Source organism: Archocentrus centrarchus, chromosome 4 (assembly GCF_007364275.1).
Source record: "Archocentrus centrarchus isolate MPI-CPG fArcCen1 chromosome 4, fArcCen1, whole genome shotgun sequence".
Classification (NCBI taxonomy): domain Eukaryota; kingdom Metazoa; phylum Chordata; class Actinopteri; order Cichliformes; family Cichlidae; genus Archocentrus; species Archocentrus centrarchus.
In genome coordinates, this window is record NC_044349.1 from 37,458,900 (window position 1) to 37,486,891 (window position 27,992).

Here is a 27,992-nt window from a genome sequence, read left to right on the forward strand (position 1 = left end):
GTGTCGCTTTTCTGCTTTCCTGGCTCAGGAGGAGCCGACAAGTACATGAGGGGTTTTGTAGTTATTGCAGGGGACTTTGTGCACATGAGAAGGTATTTTACTGGAAAGGAAAGGGCTCCAGGGAGCTTGTTCTGCCTGTGCCATAACCCACTGATAGCAGCGAGGCATGGTGCTTCATCGGGTCATCCAGGCAGCTCGAGCGGGGGATCTCACATCCCTGAGGGAGCTTGCCTCTTCTGATCACCTCTCTACAGCCATCACTGATGGTCAAGGTGCTGGCCCGGTGCACCACGCAGCCAGGTGTGGACGCCTGGACTGCCTGCAGTTCCTGGTGAGCGAGCTCGGTCTGGCTGCTGATCCCCGGGCCTTGAACGGGGCCACGCCAGCACATGATGCAGCAGCTACCGGCAACGTCCGGGAGCTGCAGTGGCTTGTACAAGAAGGAGGCTGCAACACTGAGGTAAGTATATCCACTCAGAGCAATCTCGGCACAAAGAGAGAGAGAAACCTGTGCCGAGAGCGTCATGTCTCTGGAGAGAGGAAACTCCTTCCTGCTGAGTTCCACTCACTTAAAAACTCAGGCAGTCCTTTTACACATTGTTACTGTAAATAAATTCTTTAGTTTAAAACCTGAAAATAATGAAAACTATCAACATACTGTGAACAAAAAAATCCTCTGACTTTATGTCAAAAACATCTGGGTGTCATGTTGAAGAGATACCAGCTGAATGTCTGTGCAGGGTCTCAGTCATCCAGGTCATAGCCGTCTCTGGAGCTTGAGAAAAGGCGGCTGGACTTCTTTTTGTCTCTTGAAGACGTTTCACCTCTCATCCGAAAGGCTTCTTCGGTTCTCAAACCAAATGGTGGAGAGACCCAGGTATTTAAACCCCGGTGGGCGTAGTCCCCAGGTAGATCCTGAGCTCCCTACCCAGACATCTCAACCCTCATTCACACCTTTGTTCCAGTGACCTCAATAGGTCACATGAAACAGTGGAGCGAAGTCCCAAATTGGTTTCATCTGAAACCACTGATTGAAATGACCCATGCCACCTTTCACACCTTGGCGCATGTGATTATGCACAAGGGTCATAACCACCTCCAGGGGACTACACCCACTGGGGTTCAAATACCTGGGTCTCTCCACCATTTGGTTGAGACCTGAAGAAGCCTTTGGGATGAGATGTGAAATGTCTTCGAGAAGCAAAAAGAAGTCCAGTCACCTTTTTTCAAGCTCCAGAGATACCAGCTGAAGCAGAATAAGGGCCAGACTGTACTTTTGTGTAATACCAATTTGTTCCACAAGATGGTGCAGTAGGTCATTATAACCTTTATTTTAGCAGGGAGGTCACAGAAGCCCTTTTTCCACCGACGGGTTTCTGGTGCAGGTGCCTTTATTTGAACCGTTCAGCGTTTTTTTCCGCTGCGAACGCACTCGGCGCTGGCCCGAAAAACGGGTTCAACTCGGGCCCGGCAAGCTAGCTGGTCTCGAACCAAGAACGCTTGACGACAGCAGCAGAAGGGCGTGACTCTGCCGTCTGAATGTAAAGTTTTCTACTGCTATTTCACTGCACAGTGTATATTACAGGAGAAAAGCGTTGTGTGAATTAGTCTGGGCTCTAAGGCTGAGCTTGCTGCTTTGTATCAGTTCATATAAAAGGACACAAAGTGCGTACTTGTCGTCTTGCTCTAATCGCTGTGTGTGTTTACCTCGCCCATGGAAACGTAGTAAGAGAGAAGCCACAGAGGCCGGCAGAGGGAAAAGCCTCCTGAGGAACTGAGAGTAACGCTAAAAAGAAGGTGAAGTGGAAATAACAGCAGCAAAAATATTATAAAAGAAAAATAAACTATTGGAATAAAAATCTGCCCCCTGGTGGTGAAAGTTTTAGTTAACTTCTGTAGAAAAAGTATCTTCAAGAACAACTGTGAGGTATGCTGAGATATTTTTATTTATATTTATATTTTTTCTGGGAAATACGTCATTATGGTCATCAGTGATGTGACTAAAGCTTTATCCCTATTATCCCATAATTAGGCATCTCATTTTAACAGTTATGATTTTCAGATATTTCTATAAACTGACTGTGATGACTTCACTGTTGTTTGTTGTTGATCAAATCACAGAGTCACCAGTTCGTCTGTGTTTGGGGTTACAGTGATATCAGCATACTATAACACTCAAACATATCTTTATGTTTGAAATGCATTTTTTGTTGGTGTCTGACATTATTCAAACAGAAAATGAATTTAGTAATTATATAGTAGATTATCTAAATAAATGCAATTTGTGTTTTTTAAAACTCATTTTTGTCTAAGATGACTTACTGAAAACCATCATTCATGACATCAGAACATTTTAGAATATCTGTCACAGAATAGAAATAATAAATACAAACAGAAACATATTCACGCAGTCATGTTGGTAGCTGAACCAGCTTGGCTCCCTGAGGGTCCAAAAATAAAGAAGAAAAGAAATAACAGCAAGAGGAAAGTAATAAGTTACAGCGCTACATAAAAGCAGTTAATAAAATGAAATTTGCTCTTTCTTAAACCTGTTCTGACATATTTCGTGGGTTTGACTTTGTGGGTATCCATTATTATAATGTATCATGTGTAGTATAAATATGCCCAGATGCTTGCAGGAAGTATAGGATATTTTTTTATTTCCCTCCGATGGGCCTGGAGAGCAGCAGGACTTCAGTTTCTTCCACGTGCGGTCTCTGTGAATGTTTCCAGGATAGAGATGCTGCCGGGGCCACCGCCCTGCACCTCGCGGCTCGCTTCAGTTCTGTGGAGGTCATCAAGTGGCTGCTTTCTGTTGGTGGAGTGGCCAAGGTGGAGACAAACTGTGGAGCTGTGCCTGCTCACTACGCTGCAGCCAACGGAGACCTCACCTGTCTGAAACTGCTCATTCAGGAGGCGCCTGGGTGAGTTCACAGCCCTCTGTTTGCCTGCCTCACGAGGTTTATACAAAGAATACCAGCCGCCAAATGAAGCGCCTCTGGCTGTAGTCGTGGCTTCAGGCCAGTCTTGGTTGTTGTATTTTCTAATATTTGAGTTTCAGTCATGTGTAGGAACAAAAAGTGTAAACACTTTTCAGAGTCAACCAGTGGGCTGAATTGGACCTCCAGCTACATCAGAACTAACTGCATTAACTGACTTTGCATTTTTCTTTTTCTGTTTGGATCGAGTATCACTGCTGTCCACACAGACAGACCAGCAGTGATGACAGAGCCCGTGGAAAAACAGACACAACGTGGGGGGGGGGGGTGTCCCGAGTTTACCTTTTCTCAGTTTTGAGTGAAGCGACACCAATGGAAGTGAAGGATCCCACTGACTGACATCAGACAGCGTGGCTCACCTGCACAACTAGAGCCGAAAATGTCCAGTAGGGACTAACCGCCAACTACACAGCAATGTAGCAAACACACACACCTGTGGTTACCTCAGCAGTATGCGGCTCAGATTTACTCCACTCTTACATGGAGCCACTTCTAAACACTTAAAAATGTTTGAATCAATAAATACCTTAAAAAATATTATAAGAATATTATTTTTTATGTCACAAGAAAACAAAGTAACAACAAAATGGATAAAAGGTATTTAATAAAGCACAGACAGCTCAAATATCCAAATCTGATTGGTGGTCAGTCAGTCACACATATTTCTCTTTATGGTCCCCAGATTATGACGCCTACGGTCTGACTCTAGCGCCCCCATGAGACTGTTTGTTGTCTGCAGTGCCCACAGAGCCCCACAGAAGTATCCACAAAGGGCCTAAAGGCTTGATTCAAACTGCTTTGGTGACCTTTCTGCCATCATCTGCTCACGCTTCATGTTTGTTTTTAGTTTTTGAGATCTTGACCAAACTCATGATGTCATCAGCCACTGCTTTAATTTTATCTTTTTGTTCTTGAAATACTCAATTCACACAGATGCTGAAGGTCATCAGGTCAAGCACAGCAAAAAAGGAAAAAAAGGTCATTCCCACACCAGGGTTCATAAACCGCTGAAACTAAATGAAATTACACATGAGAACACTGGAAAAGGTCCAAAAAAGGGAGAAATGAAGATGAAGTTTGGTAATTCATCTGCAGTTCTTAATGAAAATGAGTTGTTAGCTCTTGGCACGAGCACCCGCCCTCACGTCTCCCTCCAATTAGATCCTCTCCATCTCCTAAACCTGAGACAGCAGCACAGATAACCATGTATGTGGCTCTTCCTGCCTTATCCTCCTGTTACAGTAGAGTTTGGCTGTAATTTGCATGATGCATGGCAGGATTTAGACCATCACAAGTAACCATCAGTGACCTGTGAATAATACATGGCTGCATGCTGTCGATCACGCTCAGCCTGCAGTTGTTAGAGCAGCATCCACGTCAATGGAAGCTCAGCTCCGAGGACCAAACAGCTTTGATCTTTGGTTCGTGAACAGAAATGGAAGAAATATTAAGAATAAAATATCCTCTGTAGCATAGTTCAGCTTTTCCATTTGCTGTCAGTGTTATACTGGTGGGTTATTTCCACACAGATGTCCAGGGTGGTACGTATCCATGCGTTGTGCTCGTTGTTATTTTTAACATGTTTTATTCACATTCAGTAGTTATTAGTAAGTTATTTTTATTTGGTCATTTGATTATTGTGTTGCTCTGTTAGAGCACCACTCTGACAGACTGTTTTTTTTCACAAACTCAAATCTGCTCCTCACAAAAACCTAACACACAAAAACCTAACACAACGTTAAGTCACATATTTGACTAACTGTGGTAGCTCTAATGAATTCATATGAATTATCTGCATGTTTAGTGCCTGCCAGGTGGAACACAAATAAAAACTAGACAAAGTGAACTAAAATAAAATACAAAGAAGCAGGAGATGAGTTTTAGTCACTGACAGTTAAACTTGTCCTCGCAGCAAACATCTGGAGGCTGTGGTGCTTATTTCATAGAGACTGGGACATCTGCAGAGCCTGAAGTGTGTCTGTATTAGAATAACTCGTATTAACTTCATAAGGCTGCCAGTGCTGACATATTTTTTAATGGCTGATCTTGGTGGGCTAACCTCTGCCACTCTTGTTGTTAATGTGTGTGTTGGAGCCAGGTGTGTGAACCACCAGACGGCTACCGGTGCCACCCCGCTGTACCTGGCCTGCCAGGAGGGTCACCTGCATGTCGTCGAGTACCTTGTGAAGGACCGCGGTGCTGACGTGCACCTGAGGGCCCATGATGGCATGACCTGCCTGCATGCTGCTGCTCACATGGGCCACCAAGCTGTGGCGTTGTGGCTGGTCAGTGAAGAAGTACAAATTTATGAAGGTGTTTCTCACACTCGATGCTTTCTTTGATCCTTATTTAATGAACTCTGAGCAGGTGACCTGCACTGATGCCAGCCTGTCCTGCCAGGACAGAGACGGAGCAACTGCTCTGCACTTTGCTGCCAGCAGGGGACACTCTTGCATCTTGAAGCAGCTACTGCACATGGGTTCAAAGGTCATGAAGGATTACTGGGGAGGGACCCCACTTCATGACGCTGCAGAGAATGGAGCGCTGGAGGTTAGAGCTGACCTTTTTTCTTATTGTTTGTGTCTTATATTTTGTTCTGCCTGAATACGCCAAACTGTATCCATAAAATCCTGTTTGATCTCTCAGTGCTGTAAGATCCTGCTGGCCCATCAAGCCAACCCCTCAGATCCAGATATTGATGGGTTCACAGCAGCAGACTTGGCAGAGTACAACGGACACTGTGAATGTGCCAGATATCTCCGTGCCATGGAGAGAAACGTAAGCTGTTTGTCACCTGCAGTATATTTGATTTTGCACGTTTTCCTTGTTTGTTTCCTCTCTTTGTGTCGCTGCACAGCTGTTTGCCTTGGCATGAAAATCAAAGCGCAAGTACGGTCAAACATCTGGAAGATCTTGGAAGCTCAGTGAATCATTTTCTTAATTTGTAACATGTATTTCATTCAGGTCAAGCCTATCATTCTCCTGAGCCGTTCTCTTCCACTCAGCCTGATTGCGTTGCTCTCAGTTCAAGAGGTCTGAGAAAGTGGAGGATGAAGACTTTAGGGCATTACAGGAGACCATGGTGTGAGTACTGGGGGTGGGGGTTCTTATTTCTCTGTTTTCCACAGGCTAGCTCGTCTGTGTGGAAAGCATGGCACTCCTTAGTGCAACTGATGAATTTTTTAGAGCTGACACCTTGTTTTTGCTGGTGTTACCTGTTCAGGTCAGAGGTCATTGCAGGAAGCACTGACCTGCATTGGGCTAATAAACTCAGAATACTTTGATATAACTCATTCCTTATAAAATCTGCATAAAAAAATGCAGAATCAGCGTTACAGACCCACAAAGTCACAGGCGTGGGGTTGAAATTGTGCAGTTTTTAATTTGCATTGTTTTTTCCAGCACACTTCATAAGTGCAGGAGATATCCATATGAAATGTTCAGGGCTGAAAAACACATTTAAGCTCTGCTAAAGCTGCACTCCAAGCATCACAGTCTAAAACTTAAATTCCCAACTTTCTTCTATAATCATCTCTGAGAATCATTATCACAGTGTGAGTAAATTGCACTAACTTAATGTCTATGATGCAGAGAAGCAGAAAAAAAAGCATAATTCACTGGAGAAAACTTCAAAAAGGGCATTTTTGGGTAAATGATCACATGACCATGTGGGGTCTCCTTTTTACCTACATTGTGATACCAGGCTCATCTTCTAGCTGTGATTCCGTCTGTCCTTCTTTCTTTAAAATGATCCATAATAATAAGGATGCTGAAACTGGAGCTGGTGGAGTTGATGTTAAATAGGAAACAGAGAATCAGGCTAAATGGGGACCCCTCTGTCAGCACGTTAAAGCCTCACAGCTGTCCACCTGCAGCCCTCTGTAGCTCCTCCACCTCTCTTCACTCGCTGCCTATAATGCAAGCTACACAGCGACGAGCGTGGAGTAACCAAAGCTGTCGGCCAATAGGATCCATGAATAAGTCAACAGAGAAGAGCAGCACTCATACATGAAGAGGATGATGATAGGGAAGTAGTGAGGCGTGACTGCCGAGCTCCCCTTAAGAAATAATCCTGCCATGAACAAAGGGAAGCTAATTAGCGCGGGATTGCTGTGGCGTCCGACACAGCCCGAGCCACCGCCAGCTAAGGGCCTATCGGTTACTTCTCTCCAGTGGCTCAGGTGGAGGGCCCACGGGTGAAAACGCAGAGCCCGTTATGGGATCCACAAGCTTAAGTTTCAGCGTTTTCACCGTTCTGATGCCCGGAGCAGGCAACTCTATCCCTCTGTGGAGCTGGAGAGCAGGATGTCATTGGCATCAAACGCACATTTGACTGTCAGTCATGTTTTTTCCAGAGGCTTGGAAGTGCTATGGTTGTCACCTCTGGATGCTGTGCAGTGATGGTAGCAGACAGAATAGTGTATCGTGTTTCTTGGCAGTTTATGAATTGGATACAGTAGCAGAGGCTCAATGTGAAGAAAGAGGTCAGAGAACCTGACCACACAGCTGCTTGGTTTAAATCTTACAGCACAGAATATGTAATGGTTTGAAACCAGCTGCACAGGTAGACATGCCTTAATTACATTTCTGGTGGTGTTTCACGTTTGTAATGTAGATGATGAGCTTCGTGGGTTCTAAGGTGTCAGTCGGATAATCTCATTTCCGAGAAGTGACCTGAATGTAGGGACGTTGACCTGAGAGAGCTGCAGATTAGTTTGGATCACTCACAGCGAGGTCAGACTCGTTCAGCCCCGTCATCCACTCTTCCATCATGTCGTATCTCAGCAACAGCTGCAATCAAATAAACACACGCACGCACACGGATCAGGTGTTTGAGATTTTTGTTGTTTTTAGAAATCTTACAGAATTCATCGTTCATCTCTGTGGTTTTTAGGGCACACGTCTCAGTTTCTATTTTATTTTGTTTTTAGAAACAAAACACGCAGAAATAACTTTAAAGAGAAGCTAATGAATTTTTTTGTGCTTGTCACTTTTGCAGAAATAAAAACTTTCTCCTCTCTCACAGCAGGGCTGTGGAGCATTTGACTTACAATGTTACAGTGGATATTTACAAAGAAGATAGGGCAGAGACATTTACAGCTCCATAAAACATGCATCCATCCATCTGTCCGTCCATCCATCCATCTGTCCGTCCATCCATCCAACTGTTCGTCCATCCATCCATTCATCCATCCATTCGTCCATTTGTCCCTCCATCCATCCATCTGTCCGTCCATCCATCCATCTGTCCGTCCATCCATCCAACTGTTCGTCCATCCATCTATTCATCCATCCATTCGTCCATTTGTCCCTCCATCATCATCTGTCCGTCCATCCATCCATCATCTGTCCGTCCATCCATCTGCCCGTCTGTCCCTCCATCCGTCTGTCTGTTCGTCCATCCATCCATTCATCCATCCATTCGTCCATTTGTCCCTCCATCCATCATCTGTCCGTCCATCCATCCATCTGTCCGTTTGTCCGTCCATCCATCTGTCCATCCATCTGCTTATCCACTTCAGGGTTGGGGGGGGGGTTCGTAACCTATCCCAGCTGTCACAGGGTAAGAGGAAGGGTACACCCTGGACAGGTCACCAGTCTGTCACAGGGCTAACACAGAGAGACAGACAGCCATTCACACCTATAGGCAATTTAGAATCACCAATTAAAACCTAACCCCACCGACTGCATGTGTTTGGACTGTAGAAGGAAAGTGGAGTACCCAGAGACAACCCACGCAGACACAGGGAGAACATGCAAACTCCACACAGAAATGTTTTATCATGTTTTTTTTTATAACCAGCTTAGAGAATCAGTATTATGGGATATATCATAGTTTCAGTAAAGTGCAGCAAGTTAATGTGAAAGTAGAGGAACAGAAACAAGCATTGGTACCCTGGATGTTTGATCTGTTTTCTGAGAAATCACCAGAGAAAAAATGCAAGATGAGCCTGGTATCATAATGTATGCAAAAATGAGACTTTGAACTTGTTTTGATCAGCTACAAATGCTTGAAGACTTGGGTAAACTTTCAAGGGTCATGGTGCTACCCAAACCTTCAAGGGTCTTAGCACCATGACCCTTGAAATTTTGTCCAAACCTTCAAGCATTTGTAGCTGACCAAAACAAGTTAAAGGTCTCATTTTTGCATACATTATGATACCAGGCTCATCTTCCCGCTGTGATCCCTTGTTTGTCAAAGTAATTTTCTCATATAGTCCCGTCTGTGTTCACATAAGATCCGCCCAAATATACTGCACATCTTGCACAGAGAGAAGTCAGCTGAGTCTGAGGGGGTCAGGTGGGAGCTTTTTGGATTGATGAATGAGCTCCTCCATTCAATAGTCCCAGGTGGAAAAACAAAATCACCTGATTACCCACACGCGTCTCTTTTCCAGGTGCCTTGACAAGTCTTCCGCTGATACCTCCCTGTGTGTAACAGCACGACCGCTGGTTTGTCAATGCATTGGTGACATTACCGGACATCCTATCCTGTCCCTGAATTATTAACAGCATTCTCCGATCAGTTTATTGTTTATTACCTGGCGGCTCTTGGTCACCGTTAAGAGACGCTGATGATGGTGTCAAACAAGTGGATGGTGATCTTAAGATAGTGTCACATCCCCAGCGCGCTCCGATACCTGGCTGCACAAGTCGGTGTCAGTCATACTGCGAAGTGCGCTCCGGGAGAACGGTTCAAGGTCAAGGTTGGTCTGATCGTCAAATAGTTTCTGTTGCTGTGCTCATGTGCTTTTGTTTCTGCTTGTACGAGTGGTCTTTAATGTTACATGCTTTTGTCTTTATCATCTGTGTGCCGGGGGCTGCAGGTGAAAAGCCTCTACAGTTAAATTTGGCACATTTACACGATGGTGCTCAGGTTAATTAATGAGCATTGTTCCTCATCAGAACAGAAAGTCTTTTTCTTGTTTTGCTGCTGCCTTGTTTTCCTTCGAGCTGCAGAGAGTGAGTGGACAGGCTGAGTAATTACTTTTGTGAAATGAATGGAAAGTTTTGTATGTTCTGTTTGAGAGGCCCGAGCTGGCAGATGTTTTGGCAGCATTTGACCTATTTTCTGATCAGTTAGAGCCTGTTACGGTTAGGCATGACTAACGCTCCCGCCTCATGACCTTACTTTATTTTGTCATTGTTGATTTTTGCAAATTGGGTGTGTTTTTTTTAATCGTGCAGTTTCCAGACATGTCCGATAGTTGCTACAATATTTCAGCTCTAAGTAGACAAATACTTTCAGTCATTAATTTTGTAGCTGCAGCAGATACAAAAACATGCTATAGATGTCAGTTAGTGGTCTCACAAGCATTTCGCTCCACGGAGGAAACCTGAGAGTATATTGCCATGTGAGTGGACATGTATTTACACTATAATGGTCTGTGTATAATGTGCAGCCGCTGTATACATTCCCTGTTGCAATTTATCACCGTGAACGTGAATATTTCACGTGGAAGCAGGTTGTTTTAATGATTGATTCCAGAGTGCAGAATTACAAGACATGTTTCTTAAACACAAGCTGTGTTTCTGAAATACTCAAACTCTCCCGTGGCTCGACCCACGGGGACTGCAGATCACTGGAGCTGCGTGTCTGACAATGAGGCAGCACTGAGTAGCTGTTTCTTAACTCCCTGGATTCTAATCTGTAGTGATCAGAGCCGCTGTGGTCTTCGACAGAGTGGAGTGCAGATCCAGGCCAAAAGCAGGGTTAGGCTATCTGTATCTGCGTGGCAGCAGTGATGGGGGTGCTGATGAAAACCAAATGCTCTCTGGCCACTGCGTCTAATTAAACACACGCACTCTGGGTTCGTCGTAGTTTTTAGGACATTGAACTGTTACGAAAAGGGTCACAAAGGAATCAGGCTCCCCCTTCCCATATCCCGGCCCGCTTGTTGTTTATCTGTTTATGGATTGCACAACTTCTGGGAAGATTATTCCTCTGCCTGAGCAGTGTCACAGCATATTTCGTGTTGCTCGACATCAAAGTGCTGTGTGAGAGGAAATGGCACGGACCACCTCGTGGACATAAAGCACTACAGCATGCAGCAGCATATTAGGCCTGCCTTTGATGTTTGGGCTACTAATAATGTCCTCTGAGAGCTGAATTTGATATGCATTCTGTATGGAGTGCATTAGGACAATGCAGGTTCATTAAAGGGGACCTAAATGTTTCCATACGTTCGACAGCCTGCCTAGAACAGTGTGAAATGCTGCCACCTATTCAGACGTGCACGTGCTTATTTCCTCCTTTATGTCTTCAGGCTATAAAATGCTTAATGTCTTTATCTAGACTTCGTACATCATAATCAGAAACTCCCTTTTTATTCTAAATAAAAACCTAGCAGCCTTATAATAATACAGCTTAATAACCTATAAAAGAAAAAACAAAACCAGCCGTATTTAACCTAATAAAACTGACTTTTTGACGCTTAGATTCCCTTAGACACACAGAACCTGCTGCCGTATTGAAATGTTGCCTAAAATCTACTTTTTTTAAATTCTTTTCGGTGGTCCCAAACCTGCTGTAGTACCTTTACCTTACATATTTACCTCTTAATTGTGTTAAGCAGCATATATTACACTATATAGAAAAAACTCCTAGATATTCCACGATCAGCTGTAAGTGGGATTAGTGCAAAGTGGAAGCATTTAGGAACCACAGCAGCTCAGTCCACGTAAAGTTAGAGCGCAGGGCTACTGAGTGCTGAGGCACAAAGTGGGTAAAAGTCACCGACTTTCTGCTGACTCAGTAACTGCAGAGCGCCAAACCTCCTCCTGGCATTAACATCAGCAGGAAAACTCCTGCAGGGGGGAATCTGATGTATATGCCCCCTGCTTTTGTCCATATAGTGTGTGTTTTGGCAGAAAAAGAAAAGAAGAAACGATGTCCTGTCTGTGGTTAATTGAATGCACCTCTGTTAGCTAAGATTAAAGACTGCAGAGCAGAGATGAAGGAACTACTAATGATACCTGGTGGTTTTCACATAGCTATCCAGTGCTCTTCCATCAGGACAAGCAAGGCAAGCAGTGCTTACCCAACCAGAACGGACCCGAGTTAAAACATACCAAAGTGAAAGTGATCTCTCCTCTTTCATTTCAAACAGCGTTCTGTCATACAGAAGCAATAAGAGCAGTCTGAGACTGCGTAGCTCAGCACAGGGTGAAAATCCCTCCACACAGTGCACGAATTGAGGCCCTGGATCCAGACAGATCTGGGATCCGGATTAGTTTGTTTTATTTTGTTGAGAACATCAGGGTGATGTCTCCCAGTTTATCTTATTCCAGTTTAAGAGAAGATATACTGTATTTATCCTCAAAGTTTGAAAAAACTTGGAGCAGCCAAAACAGTAAACAGAACCTAAAACGAAATAAAGTAGAATCACTCAGTAAAATAGAACAAAGCAAAATAGCTCATTAATCTATAAACTGCTCAAAATAAAGGAGCTCAGTAAATAAAAATCTAAATAAAATACAATAACCAAAAAAATGTAAATGATTTAAAAATGCTGCGTAAAAAGCTGAATATAATACGTGCCTCTGAAGCTCAGGGACAAACAGGGACTGGATCCTGTCCCAGCTGCCACTGGGGGAAAGCCCACGCTCACATTCACACCTGTGATCAATCTAGAATCACCAACCCGACCGAGCATGCATGTCGTTGGCCTGTGAGAGGCTCCGTGCAGGCACAGAGACGAAATCCAATAAAGCAAAACAGAATAAAAACGACTTCCTGAAAAACGAGCACAGCAAACGTCAGATGATACTAAAGTGGCACAAAAATGTGCATGTTGATACGTGTTTGTGAAAATATAATGCAGAAAATCCAATTTTGCTTCATGTTGCAATATTAAAAAATCCTTGTAAAATTTCCTGGATCCAGATCAACTCCAAAAGTGAATCACTTCTAAGCTGGGCAAAGCTCCATTTCTATTAAAGGTCTCATGCTGTGAATGAACTTTAAAGTCCGACAATCTGAACTAATCACAGAGCTGAGATAATAGTAAGAAGAACAAAAACAAGATTCTTTTCATCTGTTTCTGTGCTGCTGGATCAAAATCTGACTCCATAATGAAGTCACTCCATAAAGAGACGAACCAGGGCCTGTTACAGGAAGAGCACGTGTGATGTTTGCAGGGACAGCGGCCATCAAACTGGAGTTAAATGTGATGCAGGAAAACCTGCAGCACTTCAGGAAATGTGTCATATTCCAGCAGGTGTGATGTGACCTGATTTAAATGAAAGCTCTAAAAACTTTTCTTTGTTCTTTACCTGCTTGTTAGACACCAGTGTGAGTGTGAGTGTACTTACTCTGTTAATATCAGCAATCTGATACCAATCAAACTTTATACAGACATCACTCATTTTAATATTAGACAAAGATAACCTGAGTAAATACAAAGTGCAGTTTTTAAATGATGATTTCTTTTGGAACAAAGTTATCAAACCTACCTTCCCTGTGTGAGAGAGTAACTGCCTCCTATCCTAATAACTGCAACCCAGAGTTTGTGATAACTGGCAGTGAGTCTTTCTCATCACTGGAGGAACTTTGGCCCGGTCGCTCCTGAGAAGGTTCCCACTGCTCCAGGTTTTCTGCATGTGTGGATAACGGCTCTCACTGTGGTTCTGTGCAGTCCCAGAGCCTCAGAAATGGCTCTGTAAGCCTTTCAGACTGATTGATGTCAGTGACTGTGTTCCTCAGCTGCTTCTTTAGATCGTGGATGATGTGCTGCTTTCTGAGATCTTTGAGCCTGCTTCACTTTGTCAGACAGCTTCTGTTAATGGGGGTTTCTTGGTTCAGCAGCTCTGGCAGTGATCAGGCCTGAGTGTGGCAGCAAAATTAAACTCAGCTTTATAAAAACAATGTGTTTAATCACAACTAATTCATTGGCAGTTTTCTCACACAGGGCCAGCATGTCTGGAGAGCTTTTTTCTCTCAATAAATTAAATCATCATTTAAAAACTGCATTTTTGTATTTACTCGGGTTATCTTTGTCTAATATTAGCATTAGTTTATCTGAAACATATAAGTGTGATATACAAAAAAACTAAGAAAGTTTAAGTTTTTATAGGCATGTGGTTCAAACTTTACGATGAAGCAGGTCCCAGAATAGAGAATAGCATCCATCACCATCACATAATCCTCCTCTATTTTTTTATTTAAGTGAGTTTCGTGTTCACACATAAGCATGGTCATGGTCACACACATGCTGGTCACCGTACGGCTGCGTCCCTCTGAGTAGCTGCATCAGTCTCAGTTGGTCGGGGTCGTGACCTTTGGGTGTTTTTCAGAGCTGATGGTTTACTGCTTAGCTGGAGATATATATCTGATATTTCCTGTCTTTCATGATTCTAGAAGGATTTTCACTCATTGTCTGAGCATGTTTATATAGTTTTAGTCACTGCTTATAACCAGCAGCATTTATGATCCATTTCAATCGACTAAATAAATCAAATGCTTCGGGAAAGAACAGCTGCAGCTCTTTTGGTAGTTTCCTGCTCTTTTCCCCCCGTTTTATGGACAAGTAAGCTGTGAAGGACAACATTTCTTCACTTGTTTCCTTTTGATGGGAAATTATAACCAAAAGCGGTGCAGTGAGTCATTTTTTTCCTTGTTCATAAATTGCGAGCCGTTTGAAATGTTGACAGCTCAGGAAAGCATTGCACACAAAGTAATGGCACCTTTCTTGGGTTAAAACATGTATTAAACGTTTAGGGGTTTTAAAACTATGAAAATATTAATTTTTTTTACAGTGTGCTTCAGCAGAAGAGAACTTTAGAGCATATTAAGGGCCAGTGGTAATGTTCTGGTAATGTTCAGGGCTCCTTTGACCAACAATGTAAGTGTCATTTTGTTTATATAGCATTTCAAGATAAATATCACAAAATGCTTCAGAACAAATTACTAAATACATGAAGACAAAAAGTTACCCAAAGTAAGTTGACAGACGTCAGGCTCAGAGGGAGGGTGTTCCCGGGGTCACTGATGCAGAAGCTTTGTCTCCTTTGCTTCTCAGCTTTGTTTGTGCACAGCCAGCACGCCCTGATCACATGACCTCAGGGACCTGCTGGGGCTGTAAAGGGTCACTGATCTACACCGATGCTTGTCCCTACAGGGTTCTAAAGGTCAAAACTGGGCCTTGAAGTTAACAGGGAGCTAATGCACATGTACTTAAATGAGATACAAAACTGAACATCATCTGGGTAGCAGTGATAAGGAATGTTATTAAAATTTGCCAAAGAGGGAGCGACAGAAACAACAGAGGCCCCATAACAGAACCTTGTGGTGCACCGTAGGCATGAGAAGTGGAAGAGGACCAGGAAGCAGAACAGATCAGAACAGACACGTGCACAGACAGACACAGCAGTCCAGACAGAAAAAGATCAGATCTAAATAAAATATCAAATGAAAGAATATAACAAACCCTTTTGGGGGTTTGTGACACAAATTGTCAGTATGAACAGAAGCTAGAGGAAGCTTCAGTTCTCTGTAAGTGTCCATATAAGGTCAAAGAAACGTTTAAAAAGTTTGTAGAGCGATTTTGAGCTTTAACATGGATCTAGCAGGAAGTGAATCAGACCAGCTGTTTGATGGAAATCCCGCTGTGCTCCGACACAGGGATGTTTTCTCCTTCTTGGGATGAGCCGACTGAGAGGAACCGTTAATGATTCATTGGTGTTTGTTGTTTTGTTTCTGTTTGTTTATTTTGCTTATGCTGAATAATAAATGAAATGCAGTTTACTTATTCAGACTGTTCCCTGGAGGAATTTTTTCTTACTGAGACATTTTGTTTTGGTTTCCTTTATTGCATTTTTTCCACTTCTTGACATTTACATTTTTTTTCCTTTTTTTGTGATTTTTTTTTTTTTTTAATCTTACTATCTTTTTTTGCCATCTTGTATTTATTTGTTATTCTATTGAGCTATTCTGCATTATTTAATTTGAGCTCTTTAATAGTTTGGCTGCAGAATACTGCTCTGTATTTTGGGATAAATACAGAGCAGTACAGTACAGTATCTCATCCTGCGTAGCTTTAAATGTGATGTTTGCAGACTTCCTGTGCAGATAAGCCCATCGAGGTTCTCACTGCAGCGGAGGAGGCGAAAGTGAAGCCGGCTGTGGTGTTGCAGCACAGCGAGGAGGACTACTACAGGAGCCTGACGGACACATGCACAAACAGCCACAGCAGCAGTTCCCACATGGACAGTTTAAAGGTAAACACAGTTTAGTTTTTAAGATGTTTTCTGTCTCATTGTTTCTTAAAGCATCCTGGCGGTGCCCCTTTCTTTGTCTAAAATAGCAGCCTGAGAGCGATGAGTCTCCACAGGCGAGGTGCCCTCGGCCCCCACCTGCTCCTTCTCTACCTTCTGATTCATCCACACCTGCCCAGGCCGAGAGAATGATTGTCGGTAGAATAGAGCAGGTTCAAATGGCAACATCTGGTGAGAGAAACATCTGTGGAGCTTATTTAATTGCTCTTATTGCAAAGCAAGGCAGCCATTTATTGCACAATTTAACGATTATGGTGAGTCATTTCAAACACTAATCTGCTTTAAAATGACTGCTTATGATTTGTATTGCAGTTATTAAAGGTTTCAATCAACCCAAGGCCGCTGGGAGTGAGAGAACTGTCTGTACTGATAAGACGGCGTTGCCTGATGCAAACCTCCTGGCTGAAAAAAAACTTCTTGGCGACATGAAGTCCATTAAATCTTTAAAACAGTCGGGAATATCAGGAGCCTTCACTGGACAAGCTGTGAGTATACTCGGATTCCTTAAATATCCTGCCTTTGCAGGCACTTCCTTTCTTTGGATAAAATGCCGATAGCTAGAACACCACCACTCCATGTTTCTCTGAAGAATAAGATGGTGGTCCTACCTACTGAGGAGGCCAACCTGTCAGACATTGATTATCTGGTGCCCACCCATGATGAGAGAGGCCGTCCCATAGCTGAATGGAAAAGGCAAGTCATGGTGAGACAGCTGCAGGCCAGGCTGCTGGATGAGGAGGATCAGAGGAGGAAGGTAATCTCATTTGAAAGATGAATTAGGGTATAATTTAGTAACTTCAGTCAAAAAAATCTGATCCTGAAGGTGCTGCACACGTAGGACTAAGTGTCCTGTATATTTAAAAAATGGCTGTGTGTTGCTACTATAAACTCTAATGGTACTTCAATATTATGCAGTAAGTAGGTGGACATGGAAAGCTCTCATGAAGTTGTGTGCATCTTTACTTGTAGAGTTTTGGATACTTTAAATTTCTTAGTATTGTGTTTCAGATGTGTATACTGATCAACAAAAAAGCCACACACACTCTGCAGTCTGCAAGTTTGAGACCACACACACTGTGATTGACGCAAAGCTAAAATCAATCAGAAAGAATTAACACAAGAAGTTATTTATGACATATACAAACAAAAACTTTTTTCTATTTAACCAACTTCTGTTGTTTGAACCAAGTTTATTGGTATTTTTTTTTTTTTTTTTTACTTTACTGAGTTATTTTGTTATAGGTTGTATTTAATGTTTTGGCTGCAGTAACAGGAAGAAACCTGTTCAGTTTAAACTTGTGAACACACTTCACCATTTCTTTTATATTTAAATCCAAACGGCACAGGCCTTCCTGGTTTCTTGAAATAGTCATTTAAATATTAGCAAATATTTGGGAGAATATTTGGAGAGTTTGGAAAGACAGGAAACGTAAAATTAACAAGTTCATCGACAGAAAACTTTGAATTTCCGCCTGCTGGATGAGCAAAAGCAGCAATCTCAGTAACAGCTTTGGGTGGAGGAAGCTATGATTGATGATTTTCTTACATTATAAATGTAACAGCTTTTACTTGAGAATAACCACCACAGTGATCCATAATAATCCTGCTATTTACTGTAAAGCCTAATTTAAATGAAACCTCTCTTAAACAAATACTTACTGAGTCTAACCATAATGAAAGAACCAAAAATTGCACGTCTGTTTTGTGTTGCTTTTCTAAATCTGCATTGCTGAAAATCTGAAAAGCACTTGGAAATTCAGTCCCCATTTATTTTTAATTGCTCATAACAAATCACTGAACACATAGCACATTGTGAGTCAAGTCATATTTATGAGGTTTGGATGAGGCCTGGGTTGCAGTTTTAATGTATCATTACTCTTTTTCTTGCACGCCAAAACCCTCTGAAATGTTTAAAAGCCTTAAAAATGGCATCCTGCATGTTTATCTGCTGTTTGCCTCTTCTTTTACAGGAAAACGGGAACAGATTTGCCAAAGTCAGCTGGAGGTACTCCCAAGCCCACAATGCCATCCTGGGGCCCTCTGGTGAGCTGCTGACTGAGGGTGATCTCATCTATCTGGAGCAGCAGATTGCCAACGTCTCCATGCAAAGGAACTGTGAAGGCTATGAGCTGGAGCTGGCTCGACTAGCCGAGGAGCTCAGGCACATCCTGCCAGCCCCCATAGTGAACATCACTGTCAACACGCAATTTGGGAACTTCACAAGTCAGGTTCCACTACCTGTGTGGTGCGGCCGTATCTCGGGCATCGTAAAGAGTATGTCTCTGCTCATGACCAACCTGACGGACCAGCCCCATTGCAAGATGCCCAACACCGAGCTTATCACGGTGTTTTCTCAGCCGCCAGACAGACAGCAATCTACCAGGGGACGCAGGGAGATGATAGAGGATGAAATCCATCAATTTGGGGTGTCTGTGAGGACTCTGAAGTCAAATTTTGAAGCACAGAACTTGTCTTTGTTGGCCGAGCCTGCAGAAGCTGACATGTTAACCTCTTCTACGCAGCTTGAGGCCGCAGAGTTGGGCAAGCAGGCTAAAGTGTTGGAGCCAGTTGCAGAAACAGATCAGAACAGTGACTCCGGCATTGACTATGATGAAAATGTTGCAGATGTTCAAGAGACCACCAGCCTTAGAAAGGAGAGGATAGTTGTTCTGTTTTTAGGCCACTGGAAGAAATCTGCTTACACAGTGACACTGAAGAGCAAGGATGCAGCAGAGAGGAAGATGAGTGGAGGAAACCCAGAGATGAGTGACACTTCTGGTCATAGGAGCAGCATGGAGCATGCTCAGTCAGAGATGATGAACAGTTCCCTGGGACACTTCTTCAAGCAGAGGAGCGCTGTCAACAAAATGCTGGGAAACTGGAGAAAGATGATTTCCAGCGTTCCTTCAAAGCAGATACGAAGGTATGGCAGGATGGCTTTCGCTCCCTGTTCTAAAACAGAAAACATTCACACAACGTGGCTCTAGTTTTGTACTTTCAGAAACATGAGTGACACACTTCTCATCTCATGTTAAGTTTTACGGTGGGTTTTAGTGTGTGAGATCATATTGTAACTTTTGGTCTATGATGCTAGAACCACTGACATTAGAATCACAAATTAATCAGGTAAAATGTAAGCTAAATGTGGTTAAGAACAATATCTGTTTTCTTTTAAGGACATCAAATGTAAAAATCTGACTAATCAAAATATTCTTAGCTTCCGCTATGGCAATTGCTTAAAAAAAGGAGAGTTTTATACTCTATAAAAACATACACAGGAAGTATGGCTGATCCTCAACCAAGCTATTTTGACCTCATTATACTGAGATGCTTCTCTGTAGAACTTCTCTCCTTAGACTGCTGCCCCATAACAGATGGATGGTTGGTCGGTTGGTTGCATGAATGGATGAACAGATGGAAGAATGGATGGATGGACGGACGGATGAATGGATGAACGGACAGATGGACGGATGCATGGATGGACGGATAATTGGATGGATGATGGACAGACTAGTGAATGGACAGACAGATGGATGGATTTAGAGTTGGATAGATGGTTGGTTGGATGGATGGATGGATGGATGGATGGATGGATGGATGGATGGAACGAATGATTCGATGGATGGATGGATGGATGGATGGATGGATGGATGGACTGTTGGATGGACAGATGGTTTGATGGATGGACGGACTGATGGGACGGACGGTTGGATGGATGGATGGATGGATGGGTGGAACGAATGATTCGATGGACAGATGGTTGGATGGACAGATGAATGGTTGGTTGATGGATCGATGGCTGTATAGATAGAATAGAATAGAACTTCATTGTCATTATACATACAATGAAATTAATCATTATACAACGAATTATATAAAGACATTCCGTCATAATATAATGAAATTCCGTTCAGAACAATCATCCAGAGGAAAACAGACAAGACTAACATAGGGAGATGGGTGTCCGCAGCTGCAGCTGCGCTGGCACCACCGGTGCAATCAGTCCCCAGAAAAAGGAAAGAAACACACATCATGGGGTAGTTAGGTTAAAAAAAAGTCATCTGGTATTTTTGGACCCTGGTACGGTGCTCAGGGTCCAAAATAACCACCTTAGCAAAGCATATGCACATTTAAAGGGTCAGGGCATTGTGGAGCCAGGTGCCAGCTCCTAGCCAAAACAGTTTGCTGATAGTGATGGAAGTTCATCAGCGGCCGTGGTACACCAGATCCAGTTCACACAAATCACAGAGAGGGCAGAGGGGAAGAGCGTCCATCACACATTGTCCCGGAGAGATATGATTACCAACCCAAGGCCAGCTAGGGAGCTGAATTCCTGATAATGCAGATGTTGTTTAGGAACAGGCTGCCTGTTTTTTTTTTCCAACAGCCTTCAGTTTCACTGAGGAACCCGTTCAGTAAAATCCAATATGCCAAATTCATTAGTTACCGTCCTCGCCGTGCAAGAACCGAACCTTATCTCCAGATCTAATCCCTCTCGCCTGCGAGCACGTTCTCAGCTGAACTATGCGTCTGCTTTACGGCTCAAGTCCAACAGGCTTTGAGTCTGAGTCTGTACAGCTCTGCACAACCGATTTTCTAGGTTTTGCAGCCTCGGCAGATGCCGAAATGCTGCCCAGATTTTCTTAATTTCCCGGTAAATCAGGTATCCTCCAAGCCCAAACAGAAGAGATCCCGTCACCAAGTAGCCGAATATGTAAACATCTTCCACGTCCTCAACCTCCAGAGCTGAGAGGCACACAGGTCTCCACGAGCTCCAAGAATCGATGACGTAGCCGACCAGGTCTGTTCAATTCAATTCAATTCAATTCAATTTTATTTATATAGCGCCAAATCACAACAAACAGTCACCTCAAGGCGCTTTGTATTGTGGGTAAAGACCCTACAATAATACAGAGAAAACCCAACAGTCAAAACGACCCCCTATGAGCAGCACTTGGCGACAGTGGAAAGGAAAAACTCCCTTTTAACAGGAAGAAACCTCCAGCAGAACCAGGCTCAGGGAGGGGCAGTCATCTGCCGCGACCGGTTGGGCTGAGGGGAGAGAAAAGATATGCTGTGGAAGAGAGCCAGAGATTAATATCAATTAATGATTAAATGCAGAGTGGAGTATAAACAAAGTAAATAAGGTGAATGAGAAGAAACAGTGCATTATGTGAACCCCCCAGCAGACTAGGCCTATAGCAGCATAACTAAGGGATGGTTCAGGGTCACCTGATCCAGCCCTAACTATAAGCTTGATCAAAAAGGAAAGTTTTAAGTCTAATCTTAAAAATAGAGAGGGTGTCTGTCTCCCAAATCCAAGCTGGGAGCTGGTTCCACAGAAGAGGGGCCTGAAAGCTGAAGGCTCTGCCTCCCATTCTACTCTTAAGTATCCTAGGAACCACAAGTAAGCCAGCAGTCTGAGAGCGAAGTGCTCTATTGGGGTGATATGGTACTATGAGGTCTTTAAGATAAGATGGGGCCTGATTATTCAAGACCTTGTATGTGAGGAGAAGGATTTTAAATTCTATTCTAGATTTAACAGGGAGCCAATGAAGAGAAGCCAATATGGGAGAAATCTGCTCTCTCTTTCTAGTCCCTGTCAGTACTCTAGCTGCAGCATTTTGGATCAGCTGAAGGCTTTTCAGGGAGCTTTTAGGACAGCTTGATAATAATGAATTACAATAGTCCACCCTAGAAGTAATAAATGCATGAATTAGCTTTTCAGCATCACTCTGAGAAAAGATGTTTCTAATTTTAGAAATATTGCACAAATGCAAAAAAGCGGTCCTACATATTTGTTTAATATGTGCATTGAAGGACATATCCTGGTCAAAAATGACTCCTAGATTTCTCACAGTGTTACTGGAGGCCAAAGTAATGCCATCTAGAGTAAGTATCTGGTTAGACACCATGTTTCTCAGATTTGTGGGGCCGAGAACAAGAATTTCAGTTTTATCTGAATTTAGAAGCAGGAAATTAGAGGTCATCCAGGCCTTAATGTCTTCAAGACATTCCTGTGTTTAATGAATTGATGTGTGTCCTCTGGCTTCATTGATAGGTAAAGCTGAGTATCATCTGCATAACAATGAAAATTGATGCAATGCTTTCTAATAATACTGCCTAAGGGAAACATGTATATTGTAAATAAAATTGTTCCTAGCACAGAACCCTGTGGAACTCCATACTTAACCTTAGTGTGTGAAGAAGACTCCCCATTTACATGAACAAATTGGAGTCTATGAGATAAATATGATTCAAACCACTGCAGTGCAGTACCTTTAATACCTGTAGCATGCTCTAATCTCTGTAATAAAATGTTATGGTCAACAGTATCAAAGCTGCACTGAGGTCCAACAGGACAAGAACAGAGATGAGTCCACTGTCAGAGGATGTAAGAAGATCATTGGTAACCTTCACTAATGCTGTTTCTGTACTGTGATGAATTCTGAAACCTGACTGAAACTCTTCAAATAAACCATTCCTCTGCAGATGATCAGTTAGCTGTTTTACAACTACTCTTTCAAGAATCTTTGAGAGAAAAGGAAGGTTGGAGATTGGCCTATAATTAGCTAAGGCAGCTGGGTCAAGTGATGGCTTTTTAAGTAGAGGTTTAATTACAGCCACCTTGAAGGTCTGTGGTACATAGCCAACTAATAAAGACTGATTGATCATTTTTAAGATTGAAGCATCAATAAACGGAAAGACTTCTTTGAACAGTCTAGTAGGAATGGGATCTAACAAACATGTTGCTGGTTTGGAGGAAGTAACTATTGAAGTTAACTCTGAAATATCAACTGGAGCGAAAGAGTCTAAACAAATACCAGCAGTGCTGAAAGCAGCCGAACATGAAGAATAATCTTTGAGATGGTTATGAGTAATTTTTTCTCTAATGTCTAAAATTTTATTTGTAAAGAAATCCATGAAGTCACTACTAGTTAAAGCGAAAGGAATACTCGGCTCTTCAGAGCTCTGACTCTTTGTCAGCCTGGCTACAGTGCAGGGGTTGTTCTTATTTTCTTCAATTAATGATGAATAGTAAGATGTCCTAGCTTTACGGAGGGCTTTTTTATAGAGCAACAAACTCTTTTTCCAGGCTAAATGAGCATCTTCTAATTTAGTGAGACGCCATTCCCTCTCCAGCTTACGGGTTATCTGCTTTAAGCTGTGCGTTTGTGAATTATACCACAGAGTCAGGCACTTCTGATTTGAAGCTTTCCTTTTCAGAGGAGCCACAGTATCCAAAGTTGTACGCAGTGAGGATGTAAAACTATTGACGAGATAATCGACCTCACTGGGAGCAGAGTTTAGGTAGCTGCTCTGCACTGTGTTGGCACATGGCACTGAAGAGCATAACAATGAAGGAATTAGATCCTTAAACTTAGTTACAGCACTTTCAGAAAGACTTCTACTGTAATAAAACTTATTCCACACTGCTGTGTAATCCATTAAAGTAAATGTAAATGTTACTAAGAAATGATCAGACAGGAGGGGGCTTTCAGGGAATACTGTTAAGTCTTCAGTTTCTATGCCATATGTTAGGACAAGATCCAGAGTATGATTAAAGTAGTGGGTGGGCTCCTTTACATTTTGAGAGAAGCCAATTGAATCTAACAATAGATTAAATGCAGTGTTGAGGCTGTCATTCTCAGCATCTACATGGATGTTAAAATCACCCACTATAATTATTTTATCTGAACTGAGCACTAAATCAGATAAAAAGTCTGAGAAATCAGACAGAAACTCTGAGTAAGGACCAGGTGGACGATAGATAATAACAAATAAAACAGGTTTTTGATTTTCCCAATTAGGATGGACAAGACTAAGAGTCAGGCTTTCAAAAGAATGAAAACTTTGTCTGGGTCTTTGATTAATTAATAAGCTGGAATTGAAGATTGCAGCTACTCCTCCTCCTCGACCTGTGCTTCGAGCATTCTGACAGTTACTGTGACTCGGGGGTGTTGATTCATTTAAACTAACATATTCATCCTGCTGTAACCATGTTTCTGTAAGGCAGAATAAATCAATACGTTGATCAATTATTAAATCATTTACTAATAGGGACTTGGAAGAGAGAGACCTAATGTTTAATAATCCGCATTTAATTGTTTTATGGCAGGAGGAGAGAAGCTGCAGAGAGGCGTGTAAGACTGCAACTCTGCTTCCTGGTCTCAACCCTGGGTAGTCAGGTTTTAGGAGGGTTAATAAATTTGGCCATATTTCTAGAAATGAGAGCTGCTCCATCCAAAGTGGGATGGATGCCATCTCTCCTAACAAGACCAGGTTTTCCCCAGAAACTTTGCCAATTATCTATGAAGCCCACGTCATTTTTTGGACACCACTCAGACAGCCAGCGGTTCAAGGAGAACATGCGGCTAAACATGTCGCTCCTGGTCTGATTGGGGAGGGGCCCAGAGAAAACTACAGAGTCCAACATTGTTTTTGCAAAGTTACACACCGAGTCAATATTAATTTTAGTGACCTCCGATTGGCGTAACCGGGTGTCATTACTGCCGACGTGAATAACGATCTTACCAAATCTACGATTAGCCTTAGCCAGCAGTTTCAAATTTCCATGAATGTCACCTGCTCTGGCCCCTGGAAGACATTTGACTATGGTCGCTGGTGTCTCTAGCTTCACGTTTCTCAAAACAGAGTTGCCAATAACCAGAGTTTGTTCCTCGGCGGGTGTGTCGCTGAGAGGAGAAAAACGGTTAGAGACGTGAACAGGTTGGTGGTGTACCCGAGGCTTCTGCTTAGGACTACGCTTCCTCCTCACCGTCACCCAGCCAGCCTGTTTACCCTGCTGCTCGGGATCTGCTGGGGGGGAGCTAACAGCGGCTAAGCTACCATGGTCCGCACCCGCTACAGGGGCCTGGCTAGATACAGGATTTTCCAGGGTGCGGAGCCGAGTCTCCAATTCAGAAAGCCTGGCCTCCAGAGCTACAAACAGACTACATTTATTACAAGTACCGGTACTGCTAAAGGAGGCCGAGGAGTAACTAAACATGTGACACCCAGAGCAGGAAAGTGCAGGAGAGACAGGAGAAGAAGCCATGCTGGTAGTGAGTCGGCTAAGGGCTAAGCTACTAGCTGAACTAAGCTAGCAAATTTCTAAAAACAAATAAAGTGAATAATGTGAATACAGGTGATTCAGTAAAGAGTATGCTATTTAAAGTAGGTGAAGATTACACTAAAATATGTTATCCAGATAAATCGAGTTATACAGATATAACAGCTAACAGACAGCAAACCACTGTGCTCCGAAACAGGAAGTGATACAATACCGCAGTGAGAGCCAACACCAAGTTCCACTCGGACATGCAGACTCCCCTTTCCCCGATCTCATAGTGGAGAAAATTCAATCAGTGGTGTTTAGGAGAGATGGGGAGGGCAGAGAGGCAGGAGAGAGATAGAAGGTTGGTTGGTTGGAGAGACGGACAGTTGGATGGATGGTTGGTTGGGTGGTTGGACGGATGGATGTTGGTTGGATGGATGGATGGATGGATGGATGGATGATGGCTGGACTATTGGTTGGATGAATGGATCGACAGGTGGATGAATGGATAGATGGAACAAATGATTCAACGGACGGATGATGTATGGATGGACAGATGGTTGGATGTACGGACGGATGGATGGATGATGGTTGGTTGGTTGGACAGATGGACGGATGGCTGGATGGATGGTTGGAGGGACGGACAGATGGACGGACAGTTGGATGGATGGTTGGTTGGTTGGACGGACGGGCGGACAATTGGATGGATGGTTGGTTGGTTGGACGGATGGACGGACAATTGGATGGATGGTTGGTTGGATGGCTGGATAGATCGATGGATGGTTGGTTGATTGGACAGACGGACAGTTAGATGGATGGTTGGTTGGTTGGTTGGATGGACGGACAATTGGATGGATGGTTGGTTGGATGGATGGCTGGATAGATAGATGATGGTTGGTTGATTGGACGGACGGATGGTTAGATAGATGGTTGGTTGGTTGGTTGGACGGATGGTGGGTTGGTTGGTTGGTTGGTTGGTTTAACAGATGGATGGATGGATGGATGTGACAGAAAAATGGAAATAAAAGGGACTGTTGAACCTTTTTAAAGAACCTTCATTTATGCCTTCACTGCTCAGGTGTCCCTCAAACGCCCAATTAAATAAAATTATTAGCCAAAAACTAAATTTAAGCATGAAAAAGATTAAAAAACATATTTAACATAAAAATTAATTGAACAGCATTGAAAACAAATAAGGAAAAATACTATTTTACCCTGATCTCTGAAAAAACTTTTTTTTTTTGTGGTGCAGTTGTCTTGTTTGCATTGCAGAAACTCAGCAGCATGACTAAAAATACCAAATATCAGGCTTCTCAGTTGTGGAGCTTGCCTTTTTTCATTTATAGGGCAGTAAATACTGTGTCTATGAGTTTTGAACCAGTAGACAGGAAAAACATTAAAGATATTCTGGGCTGAATCTTCTCTGGTTGTTTAATTTGAGCTCAATGACAGAAAATGAAATAAATTGTTGTGTAACCTGCAGTGTTATCCACAGGCTCCACAGGCAGAAAGCCCTATACTCACCAGAGCAGTTCTTACCCCGTCTGGATGGCGTTCCTGTAGAGTACGACAACCTGACCCTAGATCTCTTCATGCTGGGCTACTTTCACATCCTGGAGCTGGACCTGCCCGTCGATGAACGTAAAATGAGGCATCTGCTGTGCTTCGAGGTGTTCGACCACGTGGGGAGCTTCCCCTGGGAGATGGTCAGGGACTTTCATAAGGCTGTCATTCAGGACATTGAGGCCGGGAACCGCGAGTGGAAGGACGGCTTTGAGGACATTAAAGTAAATTTCTTTGGGAAGACCGTGACTCAGCCTGAAAGCACTACAGACACAGTGAAACACACCCTCCCAGAGATTAGACCGGTCCCTAAAGTCATAGTGCAGACACCTACGCCGGATGAGGGAACGCTCTACACTGGGACTGACATTTCCAGTTTTAGTAATGAAGAAATTTGTAAATATATTGATCGTAGTTTTGCTTTTTGGAAAGAGAAGGAGGCAGAGATTTTTGATTTTGAGTAGTCGTATTTTTAAAACATTTTTGTATGCTTTGCTGTTAGATAACATCAGGGCTGTGTCTCAGACTGATTCGTGAACTAAACATCTGCATCATCAGTTGTCAAGTAAAGTTGACACAAAAAACCTAAACCTAGATCCTAATGGTCTTGTTTACTTATTATTTAATCTGAAATTTCCTTGTTTGAATTATAATTTTGTTAATTTTTTACTATTTATAAAAAAATGTTTATAATAGTAGCATATTGATCTACCTTGGTTCTAGTATTGTAATTCAGCTAAACTAACTGGCAATATCATCAACAAATTTCAAACCATACCCAGCCCTATTAAAAAAGAGTGCTAAAAGTGTGATTTTTTGTTCTTTTTCTGAGAGTAAACATCTTTATTTTGAAGATAAGTGTTTGGTTTTTTCTTTGGTAAGAGAGAATTTCATGTTAAATAGCCTCAGACTGAGAACCAAATGTGACATCCTTACAAATAAATCCTAACATAGAGCTTGATTTATTGTCATTGTTTTCATATTAGTTTAATTGATCTGAGCCTTCATTAAAAATCTTACTTATTATTATCCTCATGCACAAAATAAAGCAGGAGGTTATTGACATCATACCATCATGATGTTTTAACTTTCCGGTC

The 27,992-nt window shown here is 42.7% G+C and overlaps 1 protein-coding gene across 1 annotated transcript; it reads left to right on the forward strand.

The window, feature by feature from the left end:
• The first annotated feature begins 161 nt into the window (after positions 1 to 161).
• On the forward strand, positions 162 to 27,764 carry espnla (espin like a). Its single transcript, XM_030726552.1, has 11 exons — positions 162 to 460; positions 2,734 to 2,924; positions 5,098 to 5,284; positions 5,367 to 5,549; positions 5,646 to 5,777; positions 16,056 to 16,217; positions 16,304 to 16,445; positions 16,587 to 16,759; positions 16,864 to 17,028; positions 18,245 to 19,197; positions 26,828 to 27,764. Exons 1-11 carry the CDS (start codon positions 167 to 169, stop codon positions 27,357 to 27,359), a joined length of 3,114 nt encoding a protein of 1,037 aa, XP_030582412.1. The 5' UTR covers positions 162 to 166; the 3' UTR covers positions 27,360 to 27,764.
• The last annotated feature ends 228 nt before the right edge of the window (positions 27,765 to 27,992 follow it).